General features: G+C 52.2%; 1 protein-coding gene across 2 annotated transcripts in view; it reads left to right on the forward strand.

Annotated features, from left to right (window-relative positions):
* Positions 1-16,308, forward strand: part of LOC115523890 (EEF1AKMT4-ECE2 readthrough transcript protein) — a 31,771-nt gene extending 15,463 nt beyond the window's left edge. The window contains exons 1-19 of one of the 2 annotated variants that reach the window (XM_032594718.1): positions 2,356-2,449; positions 2,720-2,944; positions 3,154-3,289; positions 3,494-3,709; positions 4,177-4,301; positions 4,394-4,540; positions 4,703-4,768; positions 8,594-8,782; positions 9,482-9,624; positions 10,006-10,120; positions 11,495-11,605; positions 12,727-12,825; positions 12,928-13,005; positions 13,516-13,619; positions 13,818-13,928; positions 14,041-14,108; positions 14,271-14,461; positions 14,578-14,673; positions 15,392-16,308. In XM_032594718.1, coding sequence (XP_032450609.1) covers positions 2,411-2,449; positions 2,720-2,944; positions 3,154-3,289; positions 3,494-3,709; positions 4,177-4,301; positions 4,394-4,540; positions 4,703-4,768; positions 8,594-8,782; positions 9,482-9,624; positions 10,006-10,120; positions 11,495-11,605; positions 12,727-12,825; positions 12,928-13,005; positions 13,516-13,619; positions 13,818-13,928; positions 14,041-14,108; positions 14,271-14,461; positions 14,578-14,673; positions 15,392-15,568 — 2,436 coding nt within the window. In that variant the 5' untranslated portion in view covers positions 2,356-2,410 and the 3' untranslated portion in view covers positions 15,569-16,308. Of the gene's footprint in view, positions 1-2,355; positions 2,450-2,719; positions 2,945-3,153; positions 3,290-3,493; positions 3,710-4,176; positions 4,302-4,393; positions 4,541-4,702; positions 4,769-8,593; positions 8,783-9,481; positions 9,625-10,005; positions 10,121-11,494; positions 11,606-12,726; positions 12,826-12,927; positions 13,006-13,515; positions 13,620-13,817; positions 13,929-14,040; positions 14,109-14,270; positions 14,462-14,577; positions 14,674-15,391 lie in introns of those variants that run through there. The other variant, XM_032594717.1, reaches the window with a different exon arrangement.
* Positions 16,309-17,316: the final 1,008 nt, after the last annotated feature.

Below are 17,316 nucleotides of genomic sequence, written 5' to 3' on the forward strand. Positions count from 1 at the left end.
GTGCCATAAGGGCAAATGAGTACATGGAGGTAAAGCACCTAGAACAGTGGCCACCTAGAACAGTGGCTGGCATATACTAAAGTGTTATATAGGCTTGCTATTTCTATTTTGGCATTGCAGTAGGCATGGGACTATTTCTTTTTTTTTTTTTAACATTTATTTATTTTTGAGACAGAGAGAGACAGAGCATGAACGGGGGAGGGTCAGAGAGAGAGGGAGACACAGAATCCGAAACAGGCTCCAGGCTCTGAGCTGTCAGCACAGAGCACGACGCAGGGCTCGAACTCACGGACTGCAAGATCATGGCCTGAGCCGAAGTCGGACGCCCAACCGACTGAGCCACACAGGCGCCCTGGCATGGGACTATTTCTAATGAGCCTGTTGCCAGAAGCCCTTGTATAGTAGCTTCGGTTACACTCACATAGTCATGCCATGGTGGAATTTCCCACGGGCCAAGACTGCCTCTGCTGACATGTTTCCCTTCATCCAGGCTTGTAGGTGACAAGGGGAAGAGGCGAGTGCCACTGCGATGCTGCATCAGAGTGAACATGAATAACTCCAGAAACTTGTTGTGAGTGGATATCCCAAGGCCTTGCTGCTGCAGACCCCAGTATGGCTAGATGTGAAAGCTTCTTGCACAGGGAACCACTAAACAACTTAGAACCCATCTACCTACTCTAATGCCTGGGAAATAGGACAGGCTTCCTCCCGCCTTACAATTCTCATTTCTACCTGCAGAATTTTAACAACAATAACACGAAAATAGCAGCTAACACATTGAGTGCCCTTTATATGCCAGACACTGTCCTTTGAAATAGGTACTACTCTTATTTCAGTTTTACAAGTGAGGGCATTGAGTCTGAATCCAGAATCCTTCATCCTACCTATGACACTGTACTGTCTCCTATGTCTCCAACTTGAGAGCATGCAATTGGGTGGGGGTGGGGGGGAAAGGGAAGGGGGTGGGAATGCCAAAGGAAGCAGTCCACATTCTTAACCTGATCCATTCATCATCCACCCTTTCTCAGCCACAAGAGCAACCCATGTTAAAACCTTATGCAGCAAGCTGAGGACTGACGTGAGTGCTGAGAAATTGATTATGGATTTGCCCCCATTCTGAGTCTTCTCACGTCAAATTCATGAACTCTGCTGGGGAAGAGGGACGAGGATGAGGCACTTTAAAAAAAAAAAAAAAAAAACGGTGGCAAAAAGCCTGGGCACTCTTCAGTGCAGCAGACTGCAACACCGCCAGGCCTGATTAAGGAATGACAATATGGAAGGCAGATGGCAGATGCGTAGATGCCACACTACTGCCTCTCAGTTAAATATTGCTTGGTGTTTTTTTTTTTTTTCCTTGTAAACCTCCCAAATAAAATGGTTTGCTTTCCTCAAGTTAGAAGTGTTAGCACGTCTTTTCTTTAAATATCTGTACATGGCTGTTTTTTTCCCTGCCGATTTGTCACCATCTGTAACCCTCCCTTTGTGAGATGATCTGATGACAACAATTATCTTGGGGAGTAAAAGTGCAGTCTTGAAGCAACATGTAAGAGTGGAGTCAGAGTGTGGATTATGTGTATGTGTGTGTGTGTGTGTGTGTGTGTGGTGCCCATGTACTTTGTGTGTGTGCTGTATATGTGTGCTGTGTGTGTAGAGAAGGACGGTGTAGTTTGTGTGCTGGCTCTGGGTGCCTTATCGAGGTCTACATGGTGAGTGTGCAGTGTGTATACTGAGTGTGTGCAGGGACCATGTGTTGGGCTGAGTGCCTGCCTGTGTTACTCTGGGTCTGTGTGCTCTCTGGGTAGATGCTGTATGGACCCTCTGAATGTGGGTCGACCCCCATGTTCTGCTTTGCCCATGCTGGCTGAGGAGGGGCTGTGTGGACTGCTGGGGACAGATGTTCCTCCCGGGAGCATAATTTCCCAAAGGTGTTTAAAGGGGGTGGGAGGGCCTGCAGTTCGAGGAATTGGGCCAAGAAATATCACCGGGGGTTGAGACTGGGTCAAAGGCATGGAAATTATGGGTGGCTGGCAGGAGTGTGTTGCTAGGAGGGGGGTAGGCTGATCCTGAAGAGGACAGGGGTCCTAGTGTTGCTGGAGGGTGGCCGCCGGCACCCGAGCGAGGTCCAGGTCCCGGCGCACAGGGCGGACGGCGGGCAGCGGGCAGCGGCGGGCACGCTCCTCCCCCCACGTTACCCCCACCTCGGGCGGGGCGCCGCAGCGGGAGGGGGCTCGGGCAGGCGGGGGCGGCGGCGGCGGCGGCGGCGGCGGCGGCGGCAGCGGCGGAGCGAGGGGCTGCGGCAGAGGCCTTGATGGCGGGCGGCGGTGAGGGCTGGGGGCCAGGAGCCGAGGCCGAGGCCTGGGCAAGGGCCAGCCGCCGGGAGCCCTAAGGTGCCGCCCGCCCCGACTCCACCATGAACGTTGCGCTGCAGGAGCTGGGCGGTGGCGGCAACGTGAGTGGGAGCCCCGGGCTCCGGGGAGAGGCCTGGGTGGAGGGGGTGAGGCTGAGGGAGCAGGCGGCGTCGGCAGGGCAGGGGCTTGGGCTGGCGGTGAAAGGGCTGAGTCTCAGAGGGGGCCGCGGGTCGGGCGTGGGGGGCCCAGGCCGGCGAGCCCGGCAGGAGAGAGGGGGCCCTCACTGCAGAGAGGCCAGGGGCACTGGGGCAGGGCCGTGGTCAAAGACCCCTCTCTGCCTGACTTCGGTTGGCGCCCCCACTGTCTGGCAGATGGTGGAGTACAAACGGACCACGCTGCGGGAGGAAGACGCACCTGAGACCCCCGTAGAGGGCGGGGCCTCCCCGGACGCTGTGGAGGTGGGCAAGGGGGTTCTCCCTTTCTCACCAGGCCCCAGCCCTGACAGGACGTCTGGCAGACCCAGGAGCTCTGGGCTGCCCTGGAGGGTCACCTGCCCCCACCTCCCCTCCATCTCTGGCCTCTGCGCTAGGACTGTGGTGAGGCGATTGTAAGCCATGACGTTGCACTAAACAGGCTCAGGGCTCAACTCAGACTGCCTCATTGCCCCTGTGCCCAAAGTTGATCCCTTTAGCGTCTTTGCTCCGTGGCTCTGGAAACTGGCCGTGTCTTCACCCTTTGGGAGGACTTCTGTGAACTTGGATCCTCACCTGCAGCTTGGTAGCTCACTGTCATCCTGTGTTCCCAGGTGGGATTCCAGAAGAGGACAAGAGACCTCTTGGGCTCTCACACCCAACTGGAGCTGGTCTTAGCAGCTGTCTCTCTACTGCTGGGTGCACTGCTTCTGGGCTGCCTCGTGGCCCTGGGGGTCCAGTACCACAGAGGTAGGTGGGCCCACACCTGTCACCAGCCCTCTTGGTGTGGGGGCTCTGGCTCAAGGACCCCTAAGGTTTTCTCTGGTTGGGGCCAGTCTTCCCCCAACTTTTCTCTCTCCTCCCAACCTTCTTGCTGTCATGGCTTTCCCCAAAGCATTGTTTTCTCAGACCCACCGACAGCCCCCTTTCCCCCCACCATGTCCCCTGCCACAGACCCATCCCACAGCACCTGCCTCACAGAGGCTTGCATTCGAGTGGCTGGAAAAATCCTGGAGTCTCTGGACCGTAGTGTGAGTCCCTGTGAGGACTTTTACCAGTTTTCCTGTGGAGGCTGGATTCAGAGAAATCCCCTGCCCGATGGGCGTTCTCGCTGGAACACCTTCAACAGCCTCTGGGACCAGAACCAGGCCATACTGAAACACCTGCTTGGTGAGTGGGGCTGTCAGGGAGGCATTGTGCCAAGTACAACTCATGCCTGGAACAGGGCTTCGCATTTAGGTACTCAATAAAGGTCCATGACTGAATGACTAAGTGGGTGACTGCAAACATTCCTGGGTAGGGGATGCAGAGAGCAGGGGGTTCCTGAGAGGTGGAGATGGCTTTGAGGGGACAGATCTCTGACTATAACGAAAGGACTCTTCTCTTCACTCTGCTTGGATCACTGTTGAGGTGTGGCAGGCACGAGGGAGTCTGTGGAGCTTAGAGATCTTTGAGGGTTTCCGTGGACAGGGGAGAAGAAGTCACGCTTGGCAGTTTCAGATGATCTTCCTGAGTCTACATTAGGAGGACTGCCCCTTAACAAGGCAGGGAGAGGGACCAAGCAAGGGCCCAGGACCCCTCTCGCTAGATAGCATAGCTGTCAACCACCCCACAGAAAAATGTGGTCTACCCCACAGAAAACACCACCTTCAACTCAAGCAGCGAAGCGGAGCGGAAGACACAGCGCTTCTACCTATCCTGTCTGCAGGTGGAGCGCATTGAGGAGCTGGGAGCCCAGCCGCTGCGAGACCTCATTGACAAGGTAGGACCACTGGGGGAGGTCAGGATAGGTCCTGGGAGAGGATAAGCTTTGGGGGCCTCTGTGCCATAGTTTCCATTATGGTCTCTACCCAGATTGGTGGTTGGAACATCACGGGGTCCTGGGAGCAGGATAACTTCATGGAAGTGCTGAAGGCAGTAGCAGGGACCTACAGAGCCACCCCCTTCTTCACTGTCTATGTCAGTGCCGACTCCAAGAGTTCTAACAGCAATGTTATCCAGGTACCGTTCCGGAGAAGGGTTGAGAGGGACTGATGGACCATTGACTGACCCAGACTCCCCTTCCCTATGACAGGCAGGCTGGGGTGGCCCCACCCCCCACCCCTGCACAAGAGTCCAGGTATGTGTGTGGGGAAGGCTTACTCCCTTCACTTGCTATTGCAGGTGGACCAGTCTGGGCTCTTTCTCCCCTCTCGAGATTACTACCTAAACAGGACCGCCAATGAGAAAGTAAGGAGCATCCCCAGAACACCCAACCCCACCCCTCTGTTGAGCTGGGCTGATTCCTGTTTACTTTCCCCCTTGCCAAGGGTCATAGTGGGGAAGGTGAACCTGTCCTGTCACCTAGTGAGCCAACTACCCTTCCTTCCGTCTTCCTCCCTTCACTCTTCCCTCAGTTTTTTCCTTCCTCCCTTCCATCCTCCCTTCCCTCCCTCCTCTCTTTCCCACCCTCTTTTTTTTCTTCCCTTCCCTTCCCTCTTCCCTTCTTTCCTTTCTCCCCTTTATTCTTCTAGGGAAACATTTTATAGGCCTCTACTATGTGCCAGGTGCAATGGGGGAATTCTGAGATGTACCTCCAGAGCCACTGTCACACAAAGCTTTCAATGTAGATGGCTTTATGGACCTAGATAGCTAAGAACAGGTTCAAAAGAGGGTCTCTAGGCCTCAGGAGAGATTCAGGTAGTCAGAGCTTTCCTAATGAGATTGCGTTTGAGCCGGGCCCTGTAGAATGTCTAAGAGTGGGCGAGGGCATGCTGGGTAATGAGAATAGTTTAAACAAAGTCTTGAAGAAGGAAAGGCTAAGGCATTTTTGGACCATGAGAAGGGGTCCAGCTTGGCAAAATGTGGAGCTCAGAGCAGATGAGGGGCTGGACAGGTGGGTAGGAACTAGTTGCAGAGGGGACCTGGAATGCCACACTGGGTTCATTGTATAGGTCTCCGAGAGCTGTTGCATGCTCCAGAGCAGGAAGGGAGCAACACAGTGAGCAGTGCTTTGGGAAGCCAGTCTGGCTGAGGTGTGACAAGTAGATGCAAGAGAGGGAGCCTGGAGATGAGTTAAGAGTCAGTTGCACTCCAGGCTCTGAGTCTGTAAGGGCCCTGATGTGGCCAGTGGCAGAGGGAATGTTAAGAAGGGCAGGATGCAAGAGACATGACCTAGTGCAAATCATGAGTTGCTGGTGGCTGGGTGTTTGGAGAAAGGAGTAGAAGGAGGAAGAGATAAAGACAGATGAGTCTATAAGCCTGAGTGATGGTGGAATGGAGCGGTCCTTGGAGAACCAGGGGTGCCTGTAAGAAGAACCAGCTCAGGGCACGTTGAGGAAAAGGAGGTCAGACCTTACATCACAGGACAAGGGCAGACTTTGAGGTCAGACCTCGATTTTAATCCCAGCCCTGCGGCTTGGTGCAAGTTGATTAAATTCTCTTGGAAGTTGTTTCTTCATCTGTAAAGTGAGGATCATACCTCCTATGGTGCTTGTTTGGGGAGGGGGGATGCAAGCTTATACAGACACTCAGAGAGTGGGAACGACTTGTTTTAGATGTGTGGTTGTGAAGGATCCAGACAATGTCTAGATGTCTAGATGGAAAGGTCAGCAGGCAGCTGTGGAAGCTGGGTGGAGTCCTGGAGACAGGATGAGGCTGGAGGGAGCCGAGGACTTCAGGGCCATCTCCTTAAAAACCTACACAAAGGCCTAGGAGAAGTGAGAGGCAGAGGTAGAATACAGAAGAATATCCCTGAATTTTAAGGGCAGTGGGAGAGAGACAGACAGTGAGGTAGACTGCTGTGGAGTAAAACACCTGCTAGAGTCATTTGTCCCTTCATTGGTTTTCAAACACTGAGCATTCCTCAGGCAGACCCTCCTCCTGGCATGTGGTCAACAAGACATTGCCTTTGGCCTCTAGGTGGGGGAGGAGACAGGAAGTGGCTCAGTGCACAGTTCTCCTGTGTGAAGTTGCTGGGACTGTCACAGAGGAGAAGCACAGTGTTCTGAGACTGAGCGTCACAGGGAACGAGCCTAGTCCTAGGGTAACAGCAGGCTGCAGTGAAAGGAGAGGGTTTAGGCAAAGGGAAAAGCTTATGCAAAGGCTGTGAGGTGGGGAGGCATATAACCTATTGATGGACCAGAGAGGGGTAGGAGGGGAGTGGGCCAAGGCCTTCTGGACAGGTATGTAGATTCATATTGTGCATGACCCCTGCGGGTCAGATTTAGCACTTATTCCAAAAGGAATAGAAAAGGAAACTCATCAAAACTGAGACTGGCAGGGCATCTGGGTGGCTCAGTCAGTTGGGTGTCAGACTCTTGGTTTCGGCTCAGGTCATGATCTCACGGTTCGTGGGATTAAACCCCGTGTTGGGCTTTGTGCTGCAGCATGGAGCCTGCTTGGAATTCCCTCTCTCCCTCTCTCTCTGCCTCTCCCTTGCTCATGTTCTCTCTCTCTCTCTCCCTCAAAATAATTTAATATACATTTTTAAAATACCACATTGGGAGTGGCATGAACAGATACGTGGTTTGACATCACCTGAGTCAGGAGAGGAGAGAATTTTGAGAATTCAGGAGAGAACTGCAACAACCAGGAACTGGCAGGAGAAAGCTTCAGTTTGGCTCTCAGTGTGTTGCTGGATTGTCTCGAGTAGGAAGTCTGTGCCAGCATCTAGTGGAAGCTGTAGCATAAAAGGTTCACATAGGATAAAAACTTAGGAGTAAATCAGGGTTCAGGAAAGTCTCAGGGTTAAGTCTTCAGCTAAAGGTAGGGTGAGAAAGGGGTAAGTGAGGTGGGTGGGGGCAAGGCATAGTCAGGGTGACTGGTTGAGTCAACCATTCCCCTCAGGACCTGGGATGACTGGTCCTCAAATCTCTTCCTCTGACACCAGCAGCGAGGGAGAGGAGAGGTGGGAGAAAGACATTTTGAGGTGCAGGGAATGGATATTAAATGGATATTTAATGGATTTTAAAACTTTTCAATAGAGTGGAAGAGGAGATGGCCTTTGGTGATTAAGGGAGCTCAGGGTGGGGCTTCAGGGCCAGAGTGAGGAGTGGCCCCTGGGAGGAGGGCCACAGGGAGTTGGTGCTGAGTGGTGCTGAGGGTCTGTTTGCAGGTTCTCATCCTTTCATTCAACAAATATTTATTGAACACCTACTATGTGCCAGATGCTGGGCTAGAGCCTGAGACTACAGTGGAGAAGAGAGAAAATAGTCCCTACCTCATTCAGCTCAAGTGCCAGCAGGGGCTGAAGCAACACAAGTGCCTCCTGGGCCTGGGTAGTGCTGGGGCACCGGCCCTGGAACCGTCAGGCCTGAGCCACATTTGGATTCTGCCATCTGCTAGTTTGTGATATGAATCAAGTCATGTAACCTTCCCAAGCTTGTTTCCCCATCTGGAAAATGGAACTAATACCCACTATATGGAGCTGCAGTGAGAGGGAAAAAGGACACATCACTTATAGAACCCTAGCAGAGTCTGATACATGTGTTTACATGTGGTCATATGTATTTCTTTTCTGCCCTTTTCTCCCCCTTAGAGACTAGAGGGGAGCTGAGAAGCAGCAAGGTTGAGGCCTGGCTGGATGGGAGATGGAAGGCCATTAAAGCTACTGTGACTAAATTCCCCATGGGGTCCGTTCTGTTGTTAAGTGAAGACGTGGTCACTGATGTGCTGGAAAAATAGAAGGGCTTTAGGAAATGAGAAGGCAGAGCAGTGTGGGAAGCATGTCTATCTACTGGATGAATATTTACAGGGCACTTGTTCAGTGGTAGGCCCCATTCTAGGCCCTAGGGGTAGAAGGGTGACTAAGTTGCTGTAACTTGGAACAGTGCTCTCCTGAACTAACCTTCTCATTTGGGAAATAAATGATCAACAAGCATGCAAATAAATAAACAAGATCCTAGCAGGTACTGGTAAGCAGTATGACAGAAATAAAACAGGATCGTCCAAGAAAGCTTCTGTGAGGAGAATCCGCAGAAGAGATGGTGAACAGAGGTGGGGGCCAGAACAGGCCCTCTCAGCCTTGCACAGGACCTGTTGCTGGGCTCTGAGGATGACTCAGGGCCTTGACAGGTGCTTACTGCCTACCTGGACTACATGGAGGAGCTGGGGATGCTGCTGGGTGGACGGCCAGCCTCTACACGGGAGCAGATGCGACAGGTGCTGGAGCTGGAGATTCAACTGGCCAACATCACAGTACCCCAGGACCAGCGGCGGGATGAGGAGAAGATCTATCATAAGATGAGCATTGCGGAGCTGCAGGTGGGGCCTGGGAGGAACAGAGACAGCTGGGAGGGGCCAGGCCCTGGGGCAGACCTCCCAGCTTCCCTTCCTGTCATCTTTCCGAGGCAGCCAATCGGTTCCTCATTTGCTCGCTTTTGTGAGCTTCCCAGCTGCACTGTTACTATCCTGGAAAGAAAAGTGGTGTCCATTTTAGGCCACCTCTCACTAGGACATCTCTTGGTCCTCCTTCATGTTGCCTGGGGATGCATAGAGGGATTATATTAAAAATCTATAACAATGTGTACAAGATGTCCACAAAACAATCAGAAGAAAGTTGGAAGCATCTCCTTTAGTTGCCAGGAATCAACACTTTAGTTGGATTATGGAGATTTTGGATGGGGGAGGGGAGGGTTCTGGAAGGAGAGACCAGTTATGTAGGGACTCTGGGTGGTATTTTATCAATGATTATGAAAATATTTGAATATCTATGCCCCCGCTGAGTATTACATAGAGTGCTTTTTCTTGTATAATAACTGATTGGGCTCCCAGACTGAGGAGTGCTCAGGCCTGGAAAAGGGTTTATTATAGGAAGGGGCTACCAAGCAGCTAATAGATGTTGCCATGGTAATGAGAAGGGCTCCCAGGCTCCAGTATATCAGTGGGGCAGGGGTCTGCTGGAAGCCAGGAGTGTAGGCAAGGAGGCTTTAGACTTTTTTTTTTTTTTTTTTTTGCTTGTAGGCCCTGGCACCCTCCATGGACTGGCTGGAGTTTCTATCTTTCTTGCTGTCACCGCTGGAGCTGGGTGACTCTGAGCCCGTGGTGGTGTATGGGAAGGATTATTTGCAGCAGGTGTCAGAGCTCATCAACCACACAGAGCCAAGGTTGGGGGGAGCCCAGAGTGTGGGAGGTGGGACTCAGAGCTCCATGCAGGTCCAGGCAGGGACTGGGCATGGGGGACTGTCACAGCCAGACACAGAGCAGCATTTGACAAGGTCCTGGACCTTCCAAACATCAAAAGAGAATGTCTGCAGGCTATTCCCATAGGGTGAGGCTTCAGGGGGCCCATTTGTGCTCTTTATTCCCACACCTTCTCCAAACTGACTTCTGCAGGCAGGTGTGTGGTCCCAGGGGAGAGAGAGAGATTCTGGGACAGCTCCTGCATATGCCTCTCAGGACTTCTGTTGCCTGCACATTCATGGAGCAGATTGGGGGTGAAAATGGTACCCCACCTGCCCTTCCCTTATGTCTGGTCTGGATGCCAGTGTCCTGAACAATTACCTGATTTGGAACCTGGTGCAGAAGACAACCTCGAGCCTGGACCACCGCTTTGAGTCTGCACAAGAGAAGCTGCTGGAGACCCTCTATGGCACCAAGAAGGTGGGCTTTCTGACTCTGTCCCCACCTTCCAGTCCAGCCTAGCTGACTGTCAGGCACCATTTGCCTCATGGTATAGTATGGAGCACAGGAGTAGGAATCAAGATGACTTGGGTGTCAATCCCAACTCCTCCATTTTTTAGCCTATGGGACCTTGGGCATGTCACCCAGCCTCTCTGACTCTCCATTTCCTGGTGTGTGAAGCAGGAGTACCTTGTAGGGTTGTCTTGAGGACTGAGTTAATGTAAGTGAAGCACCTACCCGGTACATGGTACGTAGAGGCATTCAGCTTTGATGATGATGGTTAAGAAGATGAATAAATGCAGTTCTCAGTTTCAAGATACCCCATTAAGTGGGGAAAATGGACATGTAACCAAACAAGGTATTTTGGGGTGGTAAGTGCTCACACTGTGTGAAAGACCTTTGTGCTATAGAACAGAGGAAGGGATAGCACATTCTACCTGGGGGAGGAGGCAGCATCAGGAAAGACTTTCATGAAGGGGTGACGTTTGAGGTAATTCACCAAAGGAGCAAGGGAAAAGGGCACTCTAGCCAGAAAGAACAGCATGTGTAAATTCCTAGAGGCCAGGAGCATTGTGGGTTTGCATGTGCTCTGGTATGAGCTTGCAAACGGAGCAGCTGAGAGGCTGAGGGGGGTGAGGTGGGCCTGGGACAGTCCCTGAAGGGACCTGAATGCTCCATTAAGAAGTCAGGTCTAAAAAAAAAAAAAAAAAAAAAAGGCTTCAATTCTTTCAGTAACGGGGAACCATGGGATGATTTTAAGCAGAAGAATAACCCAGTTAGATTTGTGTATCGGGTAGTCTTTCTGGAAGCTAAATGGAAGATGGAGGGGGGAGAGGGGTGAGAATGAAATCAGAGTGTCTTAGGAAGTGACTGCAATCTTGGGCCGGAGGTGAGAGTGTTGTAGGGCAGGGAAGTGGCAATGGGGTGGACAGGGGAGATGACTAAGAAGTAGAAGTAGTAGCCTTGGTGATGGATTGAATGTAGGGGTGGGGGATGGAGGAGTCTGGTGACTTTTGCAGGTTTCTTGCATGAGGGACTGACTGGATATAAGGCTGCGATATGAGCAAAGAAACTTCTGGACCCCAGTGGGCCTCTTAGAAACTTAAGAGGAGGAGAGTACTGAGCATGGAGTAGGCAGCACACATGTTCCTCCTGCAGTTTTGCTGCTGGGGTTGGCACATTTTTCCATTCTGCCCTTTATTTTTCTCGGAGTCTGAGGGAGAGACGGCAGCTCCCCAAACCCAGGCTTTCATTGTTCAGAGCTGAGAGGGCTGGCCCCAGAGACAGAGAGGAGAGCAGCCCAGACGGAGAGCATAGCCATCTCTGGGAGGCCTGGCTCTTTGTCCCTTACAGTCCTGCACGCCAAGGTGGCAGACCTGTATCTCCAACACGGATGACGCACTTGGCTTCGCTTTGGGCTCCCTCTTTGTGAAGGCCACATTTGACCGGCAAAGCAAGGAAATTGTGAGTCTTCAAGGTCCTTCCAATAATACCCCTTGTTTTAGTTAAAATTCACTGTTCGTTCATGTGTGTACATAGAGGGGGTGAAAAACTGAAAGGAAATTCATCAATAAATGGACAGTATTTTGGTGGTGGGATTGAGGGGTTCTTTTTGTCCTTTAAAGTTCTCTGTATTTTCCAAATGTTCTGCATTGAGTTTATGTTGCCTCTCCAGTTAGAAAAATAATACTTATTATTTATTAGGAGATGATAATGAATGTGCTTAAAGTATTATCTACAAGACTGTTTATTGCAGGGTGGTTTATAATAGGTGAAAATGAGAACAACTTAAATGTCTAATCATAGGGGACTGGAAGAAAGATTGTGGTTAGAGTGGGTTGTGAGGCAGCCTTAAAGCTCATGATATAGTGTTAAGTGAAAAGAAGTAGCTTACAAAATATATGTATGTTACACAATATAATTCTGTGTTATATGTGTATACCTGGGCAGGGAAAGACACTCAAAGTAAATAATCAAAATGTTAAGAGGGCTTATCTCTGAGTGATGGGGTTATAAGTGGTCTATATTCTTCTTCAACTTTTCTCAATTTCCCAAATTTTCTTTTTTCTTTTTCCTTTTTAAGTTTTCTTTATTTATTTAGAGAACGTACACACATGTAGGGAGGGGTAGTGAGAGAGGGAGAGAGAGAATCCCAAGTGGGCTCCATGCTGTCAGCACAGAGCCAGATGCAGGGCTCGATCCCACGAACCATGAGATCATGACCTGAGCCAAGATCAAGAGTTGGCCACTTAACCAACTGAGCCACCTGGATGCCCCTAATTTCCCAAATTTTCTGCTCTTAATGCCTTCCTTTCATGTTCATATAAAAATCAATGTACTGTATTAAATTATATTTCTTCAGTTAACTTATTGTCAGTTAAAATTCTTGATCAATGAGAAAAAGAGCCACCCACCATCTCAGCACCTTCACAAATAGTGTTTCCTTTTCATCTTCCCAAGATGCTCAGCCTTATTTCGAGAGTCTGGGCACTCCCCTGGAAGGACAGGGATGGGACACTAGGGTGGACAGGGAGAAAGAACGCATCAGTGTGAGTGGAAGCCGACTTGTGCCTGCTCCCTCGCAGGCTGAGGGGATGATCAGCGAGATCCGGAGTGCCTTCGAGGAGGCCCTGGGGCAGCTGGTTTGGATGGATGACAAAACCCGCCGGGCAGCCAAGGAGAAAGTGAGCCGTAGCAAGGGTTGGGGCGCCATCTTCAGGTGGGGATGGAGGACACAGTTTTTTGGAGGGAGACTGGGGAGGGAAACCCTAACCTAGTCTCTTCAGGCAGATGCCATCTATGATATGATTGGTTTCCCGGACTTCATCCTGGAGCCCAAAGAGCTGGATGATGTTTATGATGGGGTGAGTACTTCTGCTCACCAGTGCTGAATTTCATCTAGGGGAGCGGGGGTGGGGGCTCTATTCTTGGCTCAGTAATTGGGGCTCAAACACTGGGAGGGAAGGAGGTGGTTTTTGGTTCCTTTCAGAGGCAAGTATGGGCAACTGACATTGTTCAAATGCTGGCTCTGTGCCAGGCCACAGGCCAGGGATGGGTGGAATGCAGTGTTCACAAATCCTATTTCTACTTCTACCTAACTGGGTAACCTTGAACAAGTTATGGAACTTCTCTGGGCCTCAGTGTCTTCATTTGTAAAATGGGGATCCTAGTAGTACCTACCTCATAGGGTTGTTGTGAGAATAGAAGGAGGTAGTATGTAAATATTGGTGATTCTTATTTCTTAAATATTTTGCTCTTACTTTGCAGTTGAGGAAACAGAGGCTTAGAGAGGTGCTAATTAGTAGCCAAACTGGGACTATTATCTTCTCCAACATGTTGTCTTGCTTGCTTTCTGCTTCTCACCACTCCCACAGTATGAAGTCTCTGAAGATTCCTTTTTCCAGAACATGTTGAATTTGTACAATTTCTCTGCTAAGGTGATGGCTGACCAGCTCCGCAAGCCTCCCAGCCGGGACCAGTGAGAATGGGGGGGGGGGGGGCTGTAGGCGCTTGGGGCAGCAGGAGAGGTTGGGGAGATTTCCAGGGCTGGGGAAGGGGGTGGCAAGACATTTCAACCAGAGGCGCAAGGTCTTTGCAGGAGATAGGTCAAGGCTGCTGGGCTGGGAGGGGCATCAGGAGAGTCAGGAGCCTCAGCCTCACCCTTTTGCTCTCCCAGGTGGAGCATGACGCCCCAGACGGTGAATGCCTACTACCTTCCAACCAAGAATGAGATCGTCTTCCCCGCTGGCATCCTGCAGGCCCCCTTCTACACCCGGAACCACCCCAAGTGTGTCTGAGGCAGGAGGGGCTGGGTCCTGCGGATGAGCTGAGCGCAGGGCTGGAGGTGGGATCCAGAAGTTCCCCTACCATGTCCTCATGCAGCATTCCTCACCTACCAGGGCCCTGAACTTTGGTGGCATCGGCGTGGTGATGGGCCATGAGTTGACACATGCCTTTGATGACCAAGGTAGAGGCCCACAGAGTTGCCCCCTCCAGCCTAGAATTCCTGGTGGTTCTTGCGAGGCCTTGGGATATTGGGAGCAGGCCACACGGACCCTGGAGTCTGTGGACTAGGGCTGGTGGAAGGCTGCTCTGGTCTTGGTGTGGTGCAAAGGTTAGTTCTTCTCAGGGCGCGAATATGACAAGGAAGGGAACCTGCGGCCCTGGTGGCAGAATGAGTCACTGGCAGCCTTCCGGAATCACACGGCCTGCATGGAGGAGCAGTACAGCCAGTACCAGGTCAATGGGGAGAGGCTCAACGGCCGCCAGACGCTGGGGGAGAACATCGCTGACAACGGGGGACTTAAGGCTGCCTATAACGTGAGTGGCCTGGTGGGCCTCTGGTGGCCGAGGCTCACCCACCCTGGGGGACATGGGCAGCGGGTGGAGGTGGTGGGCTACCCTGATGGCCTTGCCCGTCCTGTGCCTGACCCCAGGCTTACAAAGCGTGGCTGAGAAAGCACGGGGAGGAGCAGCAGTTGCCGGCTGTGGGGCTCACCAATCACCAGCTCTTCTTTGTGGGATTTGCCCAGGTATTGCCCTTCTAGGAGGCCTGGGGCCTGCCCCTCTCCCGCTCCCTCCTGGACATGTCATTAGAAGTCTGGGGCATGCAGGAAAGGGACTGGGAAATAGGGCTGAAGTTGGGGTATGGAAGGTGGTCTGGGAAGGCCTGGTGCCCAGAGCTTCTCAGCTGGGGCTTGTGAAAGCATGCAGAGAGGCCTGAGGAAGGAGAACTCTTCAGGCTTTTGCAGATCTCAAAGGGCGAGGCTGTCCTGCTTGAGGGGCGGCGGGTAGGGAGCAGGATTGATCCCTGCCATGTTCCTGTGAGGTGGCTGTGGAGGAGGCAGCTGAAGCTTGGGGACAAAGTGGCTCATCCAGGGCTGCCCAGGAATAAAGGAAATGGCAGAGCAAGTCTCCTTGCTCAGGGTCTCCTGAAGGTACTTTGCACTCCGGCAGGCAGCCTCTGGGGGCCATGCTTCTTCCCCTCGGATGCATCCAATCTGGGCAACCCACTGTCCAGGGCACCTCTGAAAGGCCTTCAAGGAGTTTGGGAGGGAGGGCGTGCTTCCTTCCTTTGGTGCTGATAGCAAGGGGTTATAGCTGAGATGCCGGGTGTGGCCCGGAGACCTCTTGAGCAGAGAGGCTGGGGGTAGTGGTGGTTTGCGTCCCCGGGATGGCTCGGCTGCAGCCAAGTCTGTGGCCCTGCCCGCACTAGACACCATATGTCCCCGTGTCTGTCCTGGCCTGCAGGTGTGGTGCTCAGTCCGCACACCCGAGAGCTCTCACGAGGGGCTGGTGACCGACCCCCACAGCCCTGCCCGCTTCCGTGTGCTGGGTACTCTCTCCAACTCCCGTGACTTCCTGTGGCACTTCGGCTGCCCTGTCGGCTCTCCCATGAACCCAGGGCAGCTGTGTGAGGTGTGGTAGACGTGGGACTGGAGAGAATTGTCTGGCTGTTGCCAGGGCCTGGGGCAGCTCGCCGGGCAAGGATGTTCGCTCCAGGTTTAGAGAGGTCAAATGCCAGCTCCTCACCACAGGTGACATGAGTCCCGGTCCTCCCTCAAACACCACATTGTGCCTCTGCTTTGGGGGCACCCCTGCCTCCAGCGGAGCCCCCACCATTCACTGTGACATCCTTCCATGTCACCCTGCCTGGAAGAGGCCTGGGTGGGGGGCACCAGTTCCCGCAGGAAGGAGTCTGCCTCTTCTGGTCCTAAGATCACTTGACTTGGTGGCCTTGGGACCTGCTGTGCCTGCTGTACTCTGACCACACAGGGTCTGGGGTGGTGTGCCTCCCATGCTTCTCCCAGAGGCTCACTCAGTGTCCACTTGGGAGTGGATTCAGCTCCTTTCAGCTCCCCCTCAGGGGCTGTCCCCCACCCCATGTTCCTCATGCTGCTGCTCCCAATACTCCTGCCAACCCTCATTGACAGACCAACTGTACTCGGCTCTTAGTGGAAGCCTGAGGGCCTTTACAAGCCCTCCTGCTGCATCCTGGTTTCCCTGGGCTCAGGGGAAGTATGTGTGGTGTGTATGTATAGGGGATGCTGGTTCCTGTGTCTTGGGGCACAAGTCTTAGGGGATGACTATCTTCCCTGGCCCAAGCAGAAAAGCAGATAGAACAGGGAGAGAGAAAGATAGAGTTTATTTTTACAGGGGAGAGGGTGGGGAGGGAGGGGTCTTGGCCCTGTAGGACCCTGTGCAAATAAATAGACAGACATCAGTCAGCCTGTCTCTTCCTTCAGTCCTGTTTTCATTTATTCATTTACTCATTCCACCAACATTTATCAAGCACCTTCTATATGCCAGGCACGCTTCTAGACACTCATTTACTCAGTCGCCAGACACGGGACGGAAATATGAAGCCCCAAGAAGACAGAGAAAGAGAGTCAGGATGAAAGAATGGAATGAAGTTGAGTTTGGCCGGGTGGAGTACTTTCTCTGGTGGTCATATCTTCATCACTGGAAGGATTTGCCACTGCCCTCCACTGGTGCATGCAGCCAGGCCTAACACTGAGTCTGGGTAACTACTGGGCCAAGGTCAGCTTGGAAGATGGGTGGCCCTTACACTACAGTGGAGGAAAGCCCTGGCCAAGGTAGCATGCCATTCCCTGGAGCTCAGAACACTGTTTCTGCTTATGGCCGAGAAGACATGCATTTCTCCATAGCCTCAGTACTCCTGAGAGTCACTTACCCACCACACACCCCCATCAAGGCCTACCAAGAGTTAGGCAGAGACCGTGGGTCTGGCTGCCACCCTCCTGAGCAAGGGAGGGGAAAAGGAGCATTTATTGAATACCTCTTGTGTTCCAGGCACCTCTGCTAAGTGCCTCATTTTTTTATTCATTCATTTATTAATTTATGGATTCATGGGTTTATTATTTTTTTAAAGCACATTTATTACCCACGGTGTGCCAGGCATGGGCGATGCAAAGATGAATAAGATGGATCCTTCCCTCAGGTTGTTCTACTGGTGGTTTCACCTTCATGAGCTCATCTGATCCCCATAGCAACCATATTTTATAAGTGCTCCAGTTTCCATTTTACAGATCTAACCCTCAGTACTTCACTACCGTTAAAGAGGCCTGGATTGAAATTGAAGCTTGGAAAGCTGTAGGAGCTTGAGCTTGTTCCCTCTAACCTCCACGAGCCCATTTCTTTGTCTGAAAAATGAG

Source organism: Lynx canadensis, chromosome C2 (genome assembly GCF_007474595.2).
Source record: "Lynx canadensis isolate LIC74 chromosome C2, mLynCan4.pri.v2, whole genome shotgun sequence".
Taxonomy (NCBI): domain Eukaryota; kingdom Metazoa; phylum Chordata; class Mammalia; order Carnivora; family Felidae; genus Lynx; species Lynx canadensis.